Raw genomic sequence first — 17,154 nt, forward strand, 5'->3', positions numbered from 1 at the left:
TTAAAAAAAATAATGTTAGCCGGTTGGATGTAAAACTTAAAAAACGAAACGTATAAATTTCCTGTAGTTTTTAGCCTTTTGTAGCACTTAATTCATAAATAAATGAATACACGTACATAGTAATACCCGTTACGTATTGACATGTTTCATTAAGTTACTACGAATACAATTTATTTTTGTTTTTAACGAATTGAGCAGAAGAAACCCAATATCCATAATTCCAATCTTATATCCAATAAGAGATACAGTAAATGAAATTGTGTTGCACTATATTAGTCTGATAATTATCCAATAATAATAATTCACAAATGTTTTGTTTCAAAAATGTTTAAAAAAATATTATTTCATAAACCACTATTAAATGGTCTTGGTCGTTTTCGGTTTATAAATAAACTAGTAAATAAACAAAATGTGTCTAGTTGGCCAACTTATTACAAAATAGAGCTTTTCCAATTGATGAGTTATCGAAATATGTATTGAAGGTCATCAAAATGAGACCAATTGAGTTTACAAATTCCATTTATTTTATAATTAGTATAATCTTGTTTAATATTTGCAGTGTACTATTTTGTAAGAAGATATATAGGTCTATAGACTGGTTTAATCGATGTATGTTAACAATAATGGTTATAAAAAAAATTGTTTTTTTAAGTTTCGATTTTCTCATTGATGACCGATGTCTTGCAATCGTTGATGTCATATTTCTAGCAGTATAACAAATGCTAGTGAAAATCTCTCTGCGTAATGCTAATATATTGATAACGATATAATAAAGAATTAATCATCTTATGAAGTTTAAAAAGAAAACCGTGTCAAATGCTCAATAGCTACAAGTCCTAACACCATTAGTCGTTACTATTTGTCTATATATCACACTCTCCTGTACCTATACAAATACACACATATTGAATGTTGCCGAACATCGAATGTATCGGTGAAATGTTTTTACAACTATGTCAACTATTGCTCCGATGTGTGCAATATAAAGATAAAAGGAGATTAGTTTAAAAGCATTGCCAAGCGTGTCCCTTAAAAAGGATCGACCGTGGCGTTTTAACTTGTCGTTTGTTCTCATCATGGCGAATGTGACGGTCGACAGATAGTACAATCGAAAAGAGAAGGCACTTGCACATATTTCATGCGCTTTTTAGTATTTTACGCGATGTCTGTTCCGAGAATATTATGCAAGACTTCGCTGTGTACGTACGTCTGCAATAAGTAGACCAATGTGTCTATATATAGGAACATGAGCACCGGAAATTGTAAACGTTGAGCCATATACCTAGTTAGTTGTTTTCTCGTGGTGGGTAAAAAAAAATGCTCACACAGAGCAAATCGATCTTTCTCTAATGTTACTGCTACTTATGTACTACTATTTTTTACGTGTGCATCGGCAGTATGGCGAAGTGAACGAAATACAAAAAAAAAAAAAAATGTCACATTACTATTATTGTTAGCTGTGACGATATTATTACCAATATCGTCACAGCTAACAATAAATAAATTTTATTCCCTTCTACTTTCGGCCGCCTGTGTGCGAAGCGTACACTTATTATTTGTATATATAATTTCGTGTGTAAAACATAATAATAAACGGTAGTAGTGAACAAGAGAAGCGAGGGGTCATATAATGTGACGATATTATGTATTATTATATTGGAAATGTAGAACACGGTCTTTGATTCGCAGAAGTGATGTCACCGCAGCGGTTCGCATTCTCTTCAACTGTAGTCCAGTTGACTTAGAGACTTGGTGCGGCTATGGGCGAGTGCGGATTTACGTTGAAATATGAATCATTAAGATAGTATGACAATAACATTATACTTTTAGAAACATACTTTCCGTGTCACCGCGTTATCGATTATATAATAATTATAATAAAATATTAATTGAACCACGGGATAATAACCGACGAGCGTCTCGCAAAGAAAAAGGTGGTGCCTTTAGTGGTGCAAGGTACGCCGTATTATAATTACTGTAATAGCATCCCAACGCGGACACGAAGCGACACAGTGCCGTGTTGTTGTTGTTGTTGTTGCCCCGCTGCTGTATTCTGCTTCTGGTGGGGCAGCTCCCGTAGGTTTCTGTTGGGCGTAGTCTCGCTCATATAGGACTGCCGGCGGTTAGGAAGCCGACGCAGAGTGGCTATGGACACCATCATCGGGGTAGCCGTGGCGTTTATGCTGTTGCTGCTGTTGTTGGTGGCGTACGGCAGACGCAGAGCACGACTCGGCGGCGGCGGAGACGACGGCATCGACAGTACCGCTGAACATGGTAACGAGCAATGCCGAATACTCAACGGCCCCGCCGTTTTTCCCGTCATCGGCTCGTTGCACGCCATGGAAGGGTACCAGGACAAACCCTTCCGCCGTTTCACTGAGTTGGCCCGTCAGTATGGACCCGTGTACAGTATGCAGATGGGATCGGTGCCTTGCGTGGTAGTCAATGATTTTGAGTCTATCAAAGAAGTACTAATAACAAAAGGCGCACAATTTGGTGGTCGTCCGGACTTCATTCGATACAACGTCTTGTTTGCGGGTGATAGAAATAACTGTAAGTACTCAACGACTTTTATATAAGTATTTTAGTTTTGTTATTTGTTGAAGAATTTAAAAATTTGAAATTAGTTTCATAGCTCCCTATGATAATATTTAATAACAGGAAATAACAAAAAATACAAATTCAATTATAAATAATAAGAGTCTAAAATACGGTTTAATCCGTTTATCATAACTCACTCAATTACTAGTGAAATAATTACAATATTGACAAAATTTTTTGTTTTTTTTTTAATTACATATATTTCTTGAATCATCAGCTACTAATTACTTTATAGCAAAATCTCTTTTAACTTATGGGGGCGTAAACTCAATTATTTTTAATGGCAACATATTTAACTAGCTTATAAAATAGAAAATGATCTAATTAAGAAAATAACTGATTGATTACAACTTTTGGACCAATATTTTAGAACTTATGACGATTTTAAAATATAGACTGAAGGAGAGGCGCGGTTTGACAATATTTATCATTAGACATTTTTTGGTTACACTCCTCTCCCCACTTAGGAATAAAAATATTAACTACTTAAAAAGTAATACTGGTCCAAAGTTTTTATCAACCAGTCATTTTTTAATTAGACTATTTTCTATTTTATAAGTTTAGTTAAATATGTATATTGCCATTAAAAATAATTAACTTTACGTCCTTATAAGTTACACGGGATAATGCTAAGAGTAATTTGTAGTCAATGAATCAAGAAATATAAATAACTAAAAAATAAAAAAAAATTTTTCAGTATTGTAATTATATTGTAAGTAATTTAGTGGGTTATAATAAACGGATCACTGTACGTTTACGAATTGACTTAAATATATCTTAAATTTCATTGTTATCAATGAGAAAGCTTCGATAAATACTATATCTAAGAAAAATGTTTATGACAAACAGAGTGACGTCCAGAAAGAAATAAATGATTATAAATGTATATTAGTAGTATTATAAATATTGAAAATAAATACGTTAATGACGAATAAGTTTGTAATTTTTAAATTATAATTTAATTATTATAAGAAAATTTTCAAAGAATGAAGCTGAATGATATAATTTATAATAATTAAATTTTTAATGATTTGTGAGAATTTCTGCTAATAACTTCACCTTAAATTTTCTTAATTCATGTTTCAAATAGACTAAAATAATTAAATATTTTAACAAGTGTATTTATGGAAATAAACATTTTTGGATTCAAACTAGTGAATTACATTAGACGAATATGAGCTATCAATTTTGTCTAAGTAGATATTTTTTTCACATGGGATATTTTAAATTAACATTTTAGTTTATTATTTATATAATTTGAATGCAGTAAATAAAAAAGGTAGCCATTAAATTTTGTTTAATTAACTAAACAAAAATACACAAAAAATATAAATAAAGATAAAAAAAATAAAGGATGCTTATAGAAAAGTTCGATTTTGGATTCAACATATAATTTTATGTATTAAAATATAATATTATTTTTTTGGGAAGGGATAAAATTTTGGAGTTATCGACACGATAAGTTTTTTCGGGTCATCTAAGTAGTTGTATTGAAAAATAAACTTCTTCTCAAATTCCGGTCTAGAAGATATTTTTTTTTGGTGGAAGGAATATTACTATTTCTGTTAAAATGGGTTATTTTTCAAAAAAAAGATATTTTTTTAGAAAATAATTTTAATTTTGGCGGGGGCCATTACTCCCACAGCACTTCCTCACATTAGTGCATAATTAAAGAATAAACCAGATAGCAAACAATTTTTAAAATTCAATTTAATTTGTTCTAAACATGTGATATGATAAAAGTATAAACTTACTTGCTTTGACTATATTCTGTATTAGTATCAACATAAATAAAACTATTAAATTATCATAAAATTGCCAATTTTGATATTTAAATTAAATTGTATTAAATTTATATCTCGTAATTGAACTCTAAAAATAAACAAATCTTTAATATAAGGCAAATTAAAAAAATTATTTTCATTACAATGTCATAGTTTTAACTTGAAAAAAAAAGGTTAAGGTTATTGTAGATATTAAATAAAAAAAAATACTATCGACTGCTAAGTATAATTTTATATTAAATTTATGTTACAACTACACAATTAATATCAATAGAGATTACCTATCTTTAATTACTAAATTTTTATAATTGTTAATAAATCAAAGTATGTAATGATACATATTATACAAAGCACTTATATTGAAATAAAAAATATATTTACATTACGACAATAAATTTAAGTAAGTAATTAGAATGTAACAAGGATAGAAATTCTAGTGGTATATGTATCTTGATAGTAAATGTTTCATTATTTACGATCGGTTACCTCTACTTGTAATTTTATACTAACACTTTCTGCTTTCATTAACTTATTGTGCCAACCTGTTCAGTATCAAGTTATTGTTGATACAATCATATTTATTATATATCTATTATTATTATAAAATTTAATTTGCTATAAATTTAATTTTGAGAACAAGATTTGGGTTACATGATTAACCTGGTATTTTTAGGTATCATACTAACTATTGAAAACTAATATCCACCGATTATTTCCTTTTAAAATTAATTAATATTTTTATTATTAGTTATAACTTTACAATTCTCTCTCCTTATTTAAAAAATTAATCATATTAATTAATTTTTACAAAAAGTAGTTTAGGTTATATAAATAAAATGAATATTGAAAAAAAATTATTTTTTAAATATTCCGAAATTGAACCGTATAGTTAATTATCACAATGATAAAATTATATTTTGCGAGAGTATAATTAAACAAAAATTTTTAACTTATTATCTAAAAGTGTAAATAATAATGATCTCATTATATTTGTGGCATTAAGACAAACGTTTTTTAGATTAATCATGCTAAAATTATGTTTTTTTTTAATTATTGTGATTATACAAACAATAAACAAAAGTGTGTCGGGCAACAAATTTTAGATCGTTTCATGTTGTTGGTACATTAAAAAAAAGAATTTTTTTTTTTAATTAGGTTATACACCAAAACTTGCACTTTTTAGCAAAATTGTATGAATAATGACATCGACATAATTTAAATTTAATGTTTACGAATGTTAAATAACTAGTAACATAATGTTTTGTGTATGAAATAAGAGATTATTTTTACAAAATACTTTTTTTCCATTAACCAAAAGAAATAATTATGCAAATATTATTTATTATCAAAACATTAATTTACCAAATGTAAATTATAGTGACATATTATATTTCGAATATGGTTAATAAAATCACATACTAATATTTTAGCATGTATCAATTATAATAGCAAAATTGATAGAAATTTTAAAAATAATGTTATCAAAAGGGGTTTGAGAATAGGCAAAACTAATACTGCAATGTGCAAAAAAAAAAAAATGAAAAATACAGTATTTATTTCTTATTAAAGAGAAATTTTAATAAAATAATGAAAAATAATATAACAATTCAATTTTAATATTAAAAAACAATATTTTTTCAGTTGATAACAATAAACTACATGTTTAACTTATCAAAGTAATAATTTATTGATATAATACTTTTAGTGACACTAATATAGATATTATAATTATTTAAATTATAAAAAGATCTATTTTGATAAAAAAGATACATTATGTCAATTTATTGTAATAGTATAATTTTATAGAAATATTTTTAGACACAAACCACATATTTATGGAATAAATATTTGACTATTATACTGAAATAATAAAAGAAAATTCGTACATATTGAATCCATATGTATATAAAAATAATATATTAGTATATATATTTGACTTTAACTCGTTTGACTTAACATTTAGCTTGTAGTAAATAATTAATTTACCTTATAAAATTGATCATTTAAAAGAAGTATAAAAAGTGATCATGATCTTGATCGTAATTCAAGGTTTCAAAACAAACATTGTTATTTTATTTATTATTATTTTCAAACAACTATTTTTGTTTATGTCTCTCACTAAAAATATTATCAGGAGGTTAACAATGAGTAAATTTTGACATTTGAACAAAGGATACTTTCTTAAACTTTTTCAAATATCTATCATGTTATTTTACCAGATTATTAAATTCTTATCAATAATAAATTAAATTGAGATTAGATGATATTTAAGTATTATGACAAACTTACATAAGTTAGTCTCGACCGTTTACACAATGTTAACTTGCCTAAATTGTACGATAATATTTATAATTTTAGAAGAATTTTAATTTTCAGTCAACTAAAACTATTAAAACTATTTTTGCTTTGTAATATGGTTTTTTGAAAATGTTTCATCAATATACTTTGAGGTTTCTAATTAAATTTCTTATACAACCATCAACTTTAAAATTTACTATTTTTTTTAGTAGATTTGATTAAATTAACGTTTATATTTTTGTCAAAATAATTTTTGTATATGCTGAATTTTAATTACAAAGAGCTGTACATTGAAAATATTTCGATTTCGTGACTGGACATAACAGATAGTTTATTATTTGTTTTGTTGAAATGTATAATGTTTATATTTATATCCCGTAACATCATAAACATCAAACAACACAAAAAAAATGTCTAGTATTTGCAAAAGGTAGTAATGTCTTTCTTCATTCATAACTCTAATAAATATTTTGTAGTGGACATAGGCATAGTTATAAGTAGATTCAGTGGCTTAATTGGGGAAAATTTTATGGGTCGTAAAATTATTTTATTGATTTGGAAGATGATTACCATTTTTAAAACCCTCAAACCAATAATTGTTATTTTATTACGCTAGCATAAATGATGTTAAAATAAATAAAACACACTTTCTTGCAATGAATCAATACACTCTCATTTTTTAACGATGCTCAACAAATTATAAATAATAATAAACTCCAAACTATATTTTTTACGAAAATATGAGTTAAATATTCATTAAAAAAATAAATAGATAGACATTTTTAAAAAAACATTATCGTACATTCTATGTAAGAAAACATTTTCGTCTGATTACATAATATCATTTGAATAATTTGATATTTTTAGTGGTCGCAAAAAAATAGTTTTGTAAGTTTTAAATTTTGTCAAGTGTTGCAAGTGAAACTCTGCAATTGCTGGGTAGACTTCAGGAGGGAACAGAACAGTATAAGTCTAGTTAGTATCCACTTGTGTTAACCGTGAGTTAAATTAATCGAAAAAAATTAGTAAGATTCTACGTGCCTTAACCTCATAAAAATTTTAAATTAAATGTTCGAACACAAAAGTGAAAAAAAGAAAGAAGAACAGATAGAACACTCACGGAGGGGAACAAAATGTAATTAGATCGCCAATTTTATATTATCCGGACATTTCAAATAAACCAGCTAAAGATTTTTTGAATTTTGGTATTACTTTAGTAACATATAAAAGTAATAATTTCTGAAATTTATTAAGTAATCCTAAAGATAAAGTAGAGTGGGTGAATCAGCAATTTATAAAATAAAATTTGAAAGTTGTAATAAATGTTACGTAGGACAAACAAAAAGTAATATAGGGACAGGTTTAAAGAATACTTAAAAAACATTAAAAATCAAGAGGTTCGTAAATCTCTTGTGGTTAAACATTTATCGACACATATTCCATTAAAACCATAAAACTAATTAAAAACGTAATTCATTAAAAAGAACATAATATAAGGGAGGCAACAAAAATTTTTAAAAATAAGAACAATTTAGTTAATTAAGATCTTGGTCCACTGAAAAATTCATTATGTAACTTGTGTAAACTTAAAAAATGTAATAATATTACTTAGTTATAACGTCGTTAGGTGATAAGGTCACTAGGGGTATATAAGATGTTTTTTTTGGTGGAGGTATTAGTATTAGTTTAGCGTTGATAATGGTAAAATCTATGCTTAAAAAACGTTACCGTGATTTTTAACATAACTTTTAATCTCTATGTAATAAAGTGGATTATGATAAATGAATCACTCAGTATGTTGATTAAAAGGTGATAATAATATAGGTATATTTAATATTTATCAAAATTAAAAACATCCAATTTGTATCACTATATAATGAATGTATTTTTACATTGAATTTATATCATTATTCATACTGTAGAAATTTAATGATAAATTAATTGATTTTAAAATTAATAAATTTATTCCATACCCTAAATATTTTAACAAATAATAAAATTTTTGTTATAAGGTATTTCAGTTCTTTGAAATTTTTAAAAAACTTTGTGTAGTTAATAAGATATTTTTTACTTAAATTTATAACTATATGAACCCAGTAGTTACATTTTTTTAAGGTTATTTTAGTATTAATATTTTCATTTCGGTATAAAATCAGAAGAATGCTATTAAAATTAAAATAAAATAATAATTTTATGGATTACATCAATAATATTTTATGTAAAAAAAAAACACATTTCATTGTATTATACTTTTTAGCACTTCAAAAATGAAATTAATAATTTGTAGTTAAGCACGAGTTGAGTGCTTTATTTAATTATCTATAATATGTTAAATTTTGTTTGGCAATTAAAACTTAATTCGATATTTTTTTAATTCTAACAGTCAGAATCCAAAAATATTTTAGTTACTTTCTCAGACTCGCATTATTTTATTTAAACAAAAAAATGTATTTAAAGAATAATTTATATTGAGAAAATATTTGTTTTTTTTTCTAGTACTTATGATAAATTGCATAAAAAACAAATAATCTTTTAGGAAGTATAAAGTACCTACATGATAACAAATATTTACTAATGTTTATAAAATATTATGATGTATTACACTGTTTTATTTATTATGTTTATCTTTACCCTAATGACGTATTTTAACTGAAATATTTATGTATCGACCAGAACTTTAAGGTTTAATAAAACTTTATATTTAATCCAGCAGCGACGCTAAAATTTGTGTAAGGAGTAGTCCAAGCTGAGTTCAACCTTTTTCAAAAAGGACCACTCACTGAACACTTCACAATAATCATATTTACTTATAAATTTTAGGGTAAGCTCTGGTGTAACTTGGCCCACACTTTACATCACTATTAATCTGGCCATAATAACTTACAAGGATTAAGCACAAAAAATAAAAGAATCAATTCGATTATCGAATTTGAAAGGAAAAACGTATTGTTTTCTAAAAAAAAAAAATTGGTTGTATAATAAAATTGAGTCCTTGAATAATGAATTTGAGCTTGAGTTTGGCCTAATTAATCTAAATTTATTTTATGTACTTTTCTTCACAAAAATAAGATCTTGTCACAATATTATTTTTATTAATATTAGTTGTAGCTATTATGAAATATAATATGAGTATATTTTCTGTGTAATGTTTTTAGCGATTTTAAGTTTAAGTAAGTCCTATAATTTAAAATAAGACAGCCATAAGTGTAAATTAAAATAACCACTCTTTTGAGTGAATTAAAAATGACAATAATGTTTTTTAAATATAGTGTATTTATCATTAATTCCTTGCAAAAATGCATTGAAAAGATAGTAATTTTTCAATTTTTTTAATTTATATATCACATTGATCCCTTTAGCTCTATGATCTTAAATCTAATATAAATTATAATTCTGATACAACATGATGATTTTTCATTATAATCATTTTAATTAATTATTTTTTGTTACAGCTTTAGCGTTATGTGATTGGTCTTGGTTACAAGAAGCAAGGCGTAAAATCGCTCGAATGTATTGTTCGCCAAAAGTTTGTTCGTCTAACTATCAACTACTAGACACTATAGCATCTGAAGAGTTGGAAGTTTTTCTAGATTCTTTGGCGAGTGTTTGTGATGAAAAAGCGGAATATCGCAGTATACAAATTAAACCGCTACTGTTGATGTCTTGTGCCAACATGTTCCTCCGGTTCATGTGCACCAAACAATTTTCCTACGACGATCGAGAATTCCAGAGTATGGTACGGACGTTTGATGAGATATTCTGGGACATTAACCAAGGTTATGCGATAGATTTTATGCCGTGGTTAAAGCCATTTTATGTCAAACACATAAGTCAATTATCCAAATGGTCTACATCGATAAGAGAATTTATAATGAAAACAATCATAACAGAAAGGAGTACTTATACAGCGGTCGAAGATAACGAACCTTACGAAGAAAAAGAACCCAGTGATTTTACTGATGCTTTGTTGTTAAGTCTACGTAAAGAATCTGGGCTTAATATGCAACACATTTTGTTTGAGTTAGAAGATTTTATTGGCGGTCATTCATCTGTCGGAAACTTAGTTATGCTTTCCCTATCTATGATAGCTATACGACCACACGTCATCGAAACCATCAGAGCAGAAGCTGAAAAAGTGACTGGTGGAAAACGTTCAGTTCGTTTATATGACAAACCTGAAATGCCATACACCGAAGCGACCATGTTTGAAACTTTAAGGATGTTGTCCTCGCCAATTGTTCCTCATGTAGCTTCAGAAAATACGTCAATTAAAGGTATATTTATTTTTCTTTAAAAATAATTAAAGAGTTTATAAGTTCATCTAAATCTATTAGTGATATTGTTTTATTACTTTTAATGTAGTAACATATTACTCTATATTTCCAACTATTAAAGAGAATAAAAACAATTCATTTTCCTAATTAATTCTAAGAGTATTTTTTTCAGTGGTGTCATTTTGGGGGAAACAATTTAGTTATTTGTTCCCGTCTAAAGTTTTAGTACATATCGGGGCCTCACAGTATTTTAAAACATAATTTTAACAGGACACAATTAATATATCAACATTTCTAAAATTGTAAAAAAAGAAAAATTATACAGCTATTTTTTGAAAATGGTTTATTTTAGGTATAAAATTTATTAGTTTAGTGGTTATATTATGTTAATCGCGAGCAAAGTGATTTTGTAAAATGATGAACCGGTTAAATATTTGCGTCAGTAAAGAATAATCTGAAATGACATACTCGATATTTTTGTTATGGCAAAATATGCCTTTTTAGTTACGAGTTTAAGTTTATGTTTGTAGTAAAATGGGGTCTAAGGGATCCAGACTCCCGTGGATATAAAATCTTGCTATGGAGGATAATGGAAGGGTGAAGCTCTCCAATAATCTACATTCTAAAACCTATCTGAACCCCTTCATACTAAATCTAGAAATATAACAATATAGCCGAAATTTTATATACAATGGAGTATAACTTTCACTATTTATGTTTAAATAAAATTTTCTTTATGTTGTTTAGGTTTCAAAATCACCAAAGGTACGTGCATAATCATAAACAATCATGAATTAAATACTAGTGAATTGTACTGGGAAAATCCAGAAATATTCGATCCAAATAGATTTATTCAACGAAAACCGGACTCTAAACCGTGTGTGCGAAAACCAGAACATTTTCTGCCATTCAGCACAGGTAAGAGGACGTGTATAGGCCAGCAACTGGTTTCTGGATTTGGATTCGTTTTGCTAGCGGGTATACTTCAGCGATACGAAGTCAGAGCTACCGACCAACTGATCCTACCCGAAGCACGTCTAGCTCTACCCCCAGATACGTTTCCTTTATTACTGAAGCCTCTTAAAAGACTTTAGTAAAACAATCTACATCGCCATTAAAAAGACTGTTTATTTGCAATTTGTTTGTCGTTTATGTACTTGTTTTAACTATTATTAATATTATTTATACATTTTAATATGAGTTTATTAGTTAATAAAGATAATATATGATAGATATAAGATAATATAAGTTAATTAAGTAAATAATAGTTAAATAAGATGTTCTTTTTTTATATTTGAGTATTATTAGATAATTTAGGACAAACATAATTTCTATCTTAAGTTTTTATCAAATGAGTATAATGATGAGCCTCCGATAAAAAAACTGAATATTTATTTTATAGGTTTCATAATAACTGCGATTTGTGTTAATGATTATGTGAATTTTTAATAAAATAACTTGTGAAGTTTAAATAATTTATTGTATTGTGTAATTTTCATACATATAACTATAACTTTATAGAACTGAATTTAATCGAAAATTTGTCAAGACGATACGTACATTGTTTTTAAATACAGGTGCCTGACATTTTTAATACTTTTGATGGAGCGAATTTTTTTTTACATAATTTTTACAGTTCTGTATTATATTTAAAACATACTTTTAAAAATAAATTTTTAAATACCCATTTTCATCTATTATTTTACAAAAAATTTTGATGAGTCCATGATAGTTTTAGGACTAGTAATTATTGAGTTACAAACATTTTAATATATTTAGAAAGTATGTAATGATAGTAAGTACAGCTTGTACTAGTATATTGTGTACTCTGCCCGCATTATAAACTTACTTTATATATTAAAATACTTGTAATTTGACAACTAATTGTTTTAGAATTATCATTAATTCATAACAATTTATTTATACGATACGTCAAAAGATCACAAATCGTATCTAGTCGAAGACATTACGCTTAAAAATTGAAAAAATTTCCCTGGTTTCCCGTAAATGGGGGAAACCTCCAAAAAAATTTAAAATTTTAAAAATGTATGGATCAATATAATTTTTTTTATGTAGATGCTTGATGTCTTTACTTATCATTTGGTTTATTTTTTTTGTAAATCTGACCCTTTATCTGCCCACAGGAGGGGATTTAAAATGACAACTTTTTCACAAAAAATTAACTTTTGAATGTTTTCCTGAAAGTCTGAGACTTTTATATATATATCTTAAATTAAAGCTTATGTAATATACTTTTTTACGATAAAAAAAATTGTCTTCACGGAGAAAATGGCTACCAAAAGGTAATTTTGGGTGAAAATTCTCAATTTTATATTTTTAACTTTATAATGCTTTAACTTATTGAAAAGTGTATGGATCAATGCAATTTTTTTATGAGAAATTATATTTATATCCCTCTTTTATTCGACATACTTTATCTTAATCAGGATGTAAATAAGGAAATAGCAGATCATGTAGCTTTTGGAATAATCCACCAATTTTTTAAAATTAAACACTATCTAAAGATTTGCATCGAAGCGTTTTTTTTATAGTGATTTTAATCACTGTCAGATATCATTATATTTAATCCAACTATGCCACGTCACCAGTGTGCCGCGACCCCCCTGTGCTGGGTTTTTTTTTTACTTAAAACTGCCATAACTTTTTTAAAAATAACCAAATCAATATAATTTTTTTTTTATAGATGTATGATGTCTTTACCTTTCATTTGGTATATCTTTTTTTAAAAAACTGACTCTTTACCTGTCCACAGGTAAAGGGTTATATACATATAAATGATTTTGATTTATAAGCTTATGAACGATTTAGGTTGAATGACTAAAAGTATTTTTATAAAACAAAAATTTATTAAACTTAGTTTAATTAAATAAATAAAAAATAGAAAAATTTTGAATGTAAATAATTGGTACAATATACTAAGACAGTGATTTATTAGTAATAATATATTTCATATATAATACATTGGATTAAATTATAATATTTTGAATATAAAATATATGTGTTCATAAGATTGTATTGAAAATGGAAATTTTATCTAAATAATGTTACTGTCTATCCACTGTAATATTACTGGAGGTAGTCTATAGTAATTGTTAGAAGCTGTTCTAATTTTATCCAAATTAAGAGAACATTTATAAAGTCTATATTCTTTCAAAACATTTTTATTTTCAACAATTACAACAGGAATAATAAGTTGTATCGTCTGAAAATAAAATAATTATTATACATACAAAAAAAAAAAAAAATCAATAAAAATACATACAGCAATTCTTTCAAAAGCTTTCATTACAACCTGTCGTTTGGTTAATAATAATGTAGAATTACGAGAGGCAAACTTACAATATCGAGAATATATCATCTCAAAGTTAAAAGGCTCTTTGTCATATATTTCTGAATGATGACATATTGCAATCATTAAACAAAATTCTAATACAGATAGACCTGAAAAATTAAATATTACAGATTATTTTTCTCTGTTTATTCAATATTAAAATTAAATTGCCATTACTAACCTAATAAATTTATAAGTATAATATCTTTTTTGAACAGGGTACAATAACTATCAACTATATCAACAGCAGTTAATATATTGTTATTTGATTCAAGATTAAGATTTGAAAGTGCCATAAACTGTGACAAGTGAATATTGATTTTAATAATTTATTTTTACATATTTATACTTTGATAATTAACATATTTTAACTTAATTAAATGTATTAGTGAAATGACATAGAAGTTCTAAAATTCTTGTAAAATATATATTCAATAAAAGATTGCATAGAAAAAAGTTAAATTAAATTTTAATTTAAAGCTAGAAAAATTCAATAGTTGAAATTAGACATTCAAGATTTTACTTTTTGTTTAACTTTTATGAAAAAAATCAATTATTTGCTTTTTTGAAATTTTTTTAAAAATAGTATTGTTATTATTTCACTAATACCTTCACAAAACATGTTAAAAAATTAATATACTAACAATGATTGTATTGAGTTTTATACTACTGTTGCTAAGTTTTAGTAAATCTTTTGCCATATTTTTAATTTTGATATCAGATACCAATTCTTCAATACTATTATTCCAATTATCACAAATATCTTGCTTTATTTTGTATTTTCTTTCTATTTTTAATAAACATTTCATCCTGTCTAAAATTTTATTATAATCTGCTGGTGGTTTAAGCATTATTAAATTGTGAGAAAACCGAGATTTTACACGTTTTTCTAATAATTCTGTAACATCGATACGAGATGTCATACCAATAATACATATAGGGTTCTAAAAAAGGATTAATAAAAAATTATAATTATTTACTTACCATTTTATCAAAAGAAACGTAATTTATAAATACAAAACACCAAATTATTGACATATTAAAAATATTATTGAATAGAGAATGAAGAATTAAAAAAAAAATAATTATAGTAATATCTTTCTCTACTCTTTTTTTTTAAGGTTAAAAGCCTTATCATAGAGGTTTTATGGGGGAATAGCTTAAGTGCAGAGTTTACCTGTTAAATGGTTATATTCAACTTATGGGAAAAATGAAATTTTATCATAAGTGCTGTTTGCATGTGGGCTTTAGAAGCCTATACCTCGTTATGTATAATGGTAACCCTAACAAATACAACTGTACTATTTGGAAGAAGAGGAAACAGAGTAATAAGATTGAATAACTACCTATCAGGATTATTATTCAAGGAAACGAGTACAGTACTATAGCCATTATAGTAAAATTACTCTATACGAGCCCAGATGTTTTCCAACTATATTATACTTTTGTAGAGACTTCAAAACTAAGATATAATTAATGAATCATTTTATATAATCATATAATTCATACTATTAAAATTATATTGTGTTATTATTAAGAAATTAAAAAAAAGAATTTACTTTTTTAACTAATTAAATAAAAAAATACACATAATAATGTTTACTTGTTGGGATTGAACTGCATCAAATAGATTATACAATAAAGTTTGATTAGTATGAGTACAAAATAAATCAAATCTATCCAAGACCATAATTATTGATTTTGACCCACTTCTGTCCCCTGCTTGGAAACTCTCAAGTAAAAATATTATATTATCTAAAAAAAAAAAAAAATTAATTAAAATTTTATAGTTAAAGAGTTGTAAATCAAAATAATCATAATACCAGCAAATGATCCTTCAACACAAGCTCCATCTAAATTTTCCATCTGTAACTGTTGTATAATACTTTTTAAAGCTAAGTTATCATCAGTATGAATTAAACCATCTAAATTAACCAGTGTATGAGACGACGGTAAAAGTAGTTTCAAAACAGATTTAACTAACTGTTATCAGAAAAGTTTTTGTATAAATAATTTTTAAACTATAAAGAAATGACTTACAATTGATTTTCCACATCCTTTTTGTCCTAAAATGATGATGGAATCACTTTCACCAAATTCAGTAGTTTTCTTTACAACTTGTAACAGCTCTTGTTTTTCAGATTCAAATCCATGTAAATTATTATTTAATAATAACGATTTTTTAATATCACTAATACATTGTCTGTAACTTGTTCCCATGATTTTCTCTATAAATAATATAAAAAACATTAAATTACTATTTTATGACTAAAAAGAAATACAAATGTGTTACAATACAAATATTACATGATTAATTGGCTGATGAAATAAAATCTAATAATATATTTTTAGAGTACAAATTTTATAACTAGTAATAATTAATTTAAGAAAATAAAGAAATAGAAATAACCTAATACAAACTATTTCTATATAGTCTTAAGCATTCAATCCATAATCTAACACATAAATAAATATGTATCGGACATACAATAAATATAAAAGATAAAAAATATAATTTAAGTACGCATTATATAATTATTTTTTAGTATATATTGTTGTTAAGTTCGACAAATAATGGTTATCGAAACTTACCTAAGTATAAAATTTTATTTTAAATTAATTCAAAACTAATTTGATATCTTTAGTATAAACTCTCTTAACTAATTTTGAATTGCTCAATGTGATCCAATCTAGATTAATAATACATAATATTTAAATTATTATTGGCATATAAGTAATTATTTTTTATACAAGTATAAATTTTATTATATAAATTAAGATCATGTATTGTAAATCAAAGGATAAAAGACTATAATATAGTCGTTCATATAATATTATAACATTT

The 17,154-nt window shown here is 25.8% G+C and overlaps 2 protein-coding genes across 2 annotated transcripts; one reads left to right on the forward strand and one right to left on the reverse strand.

Moving 5' to 3' along the window:
- The first annotated feature begins 1,759 nt into the window (after window positions 1-1,759).
- Window positions 1,760-12,432, forward strand: LOC126895177 (cytochrome P450 307a1-like). Its single transcript, XM_050666749.1, has 3 exons — window positions 1,760-2,553; window positions 10,136-10,957; window positions 11,705-12,432. Exons 1-3 carry the CDS (start codon window positions 2,148-2,150, stop codon window positions 12,049-12,051), a joined length of 1,575 nt encoding a protein of 524 aa, XP_050522706.1. The 5' UTR covers window positions 1,760-2,147; the 3' UTR covers window positions 12,052-12,432.
- Window positions 12,433-13,878: 1,446 nt separating this feature from the next.
- LOC126895191 (origin recognition complex subunit 4) lies at window positions 13,879-17,107 on the reverse strand. Its single transcript, XM_050666787.1, has 8 exons — window positions 16,902-17,107; window positions 16,350-16,537; window positions 16,133-16,292; window positions 15,913-16,064; window positions 14,954-15,253; window positions 14,491-14,608; window positions 14,241-14,419; window positions 13,879-14,180 (listed from the first exon to the last, which is right to left on the reverse strand). Exons 2-8 carry the CDS (start codon window positions 16,527-16,529, stop codon window positions 14,013-14,015), a joined length of 1,257 nt encoding a protein of 418 aa, XP_050522744.1. The 5' UTR covers window positions 16,530-16,537; window positions 16,902-17,107; the 3' UTR covers window positions 13,879-14,012.
- Window positions 17,108-17,154: the final 47 nt, after the last annotated feature.

Source organism: Daktulosphaira vitifoliae, unplaced genomic scaffold, assembly GCF_025091365.1.
Source record: "Daktulosphaira vitifoliae isolate Bord-2020 unplaced genomic scaffold, ASM2509136v1 Scaffold_1, whole genome shotgun sequence".
In the NCBI taxonomy this organism is placed as follows: Eukaryota; Metazoa; Arthropoda; class Insecta; order Hemiptera; family Phylloxeridae; genus Daktulosphaira; species Daktulosphaira vitifoliae.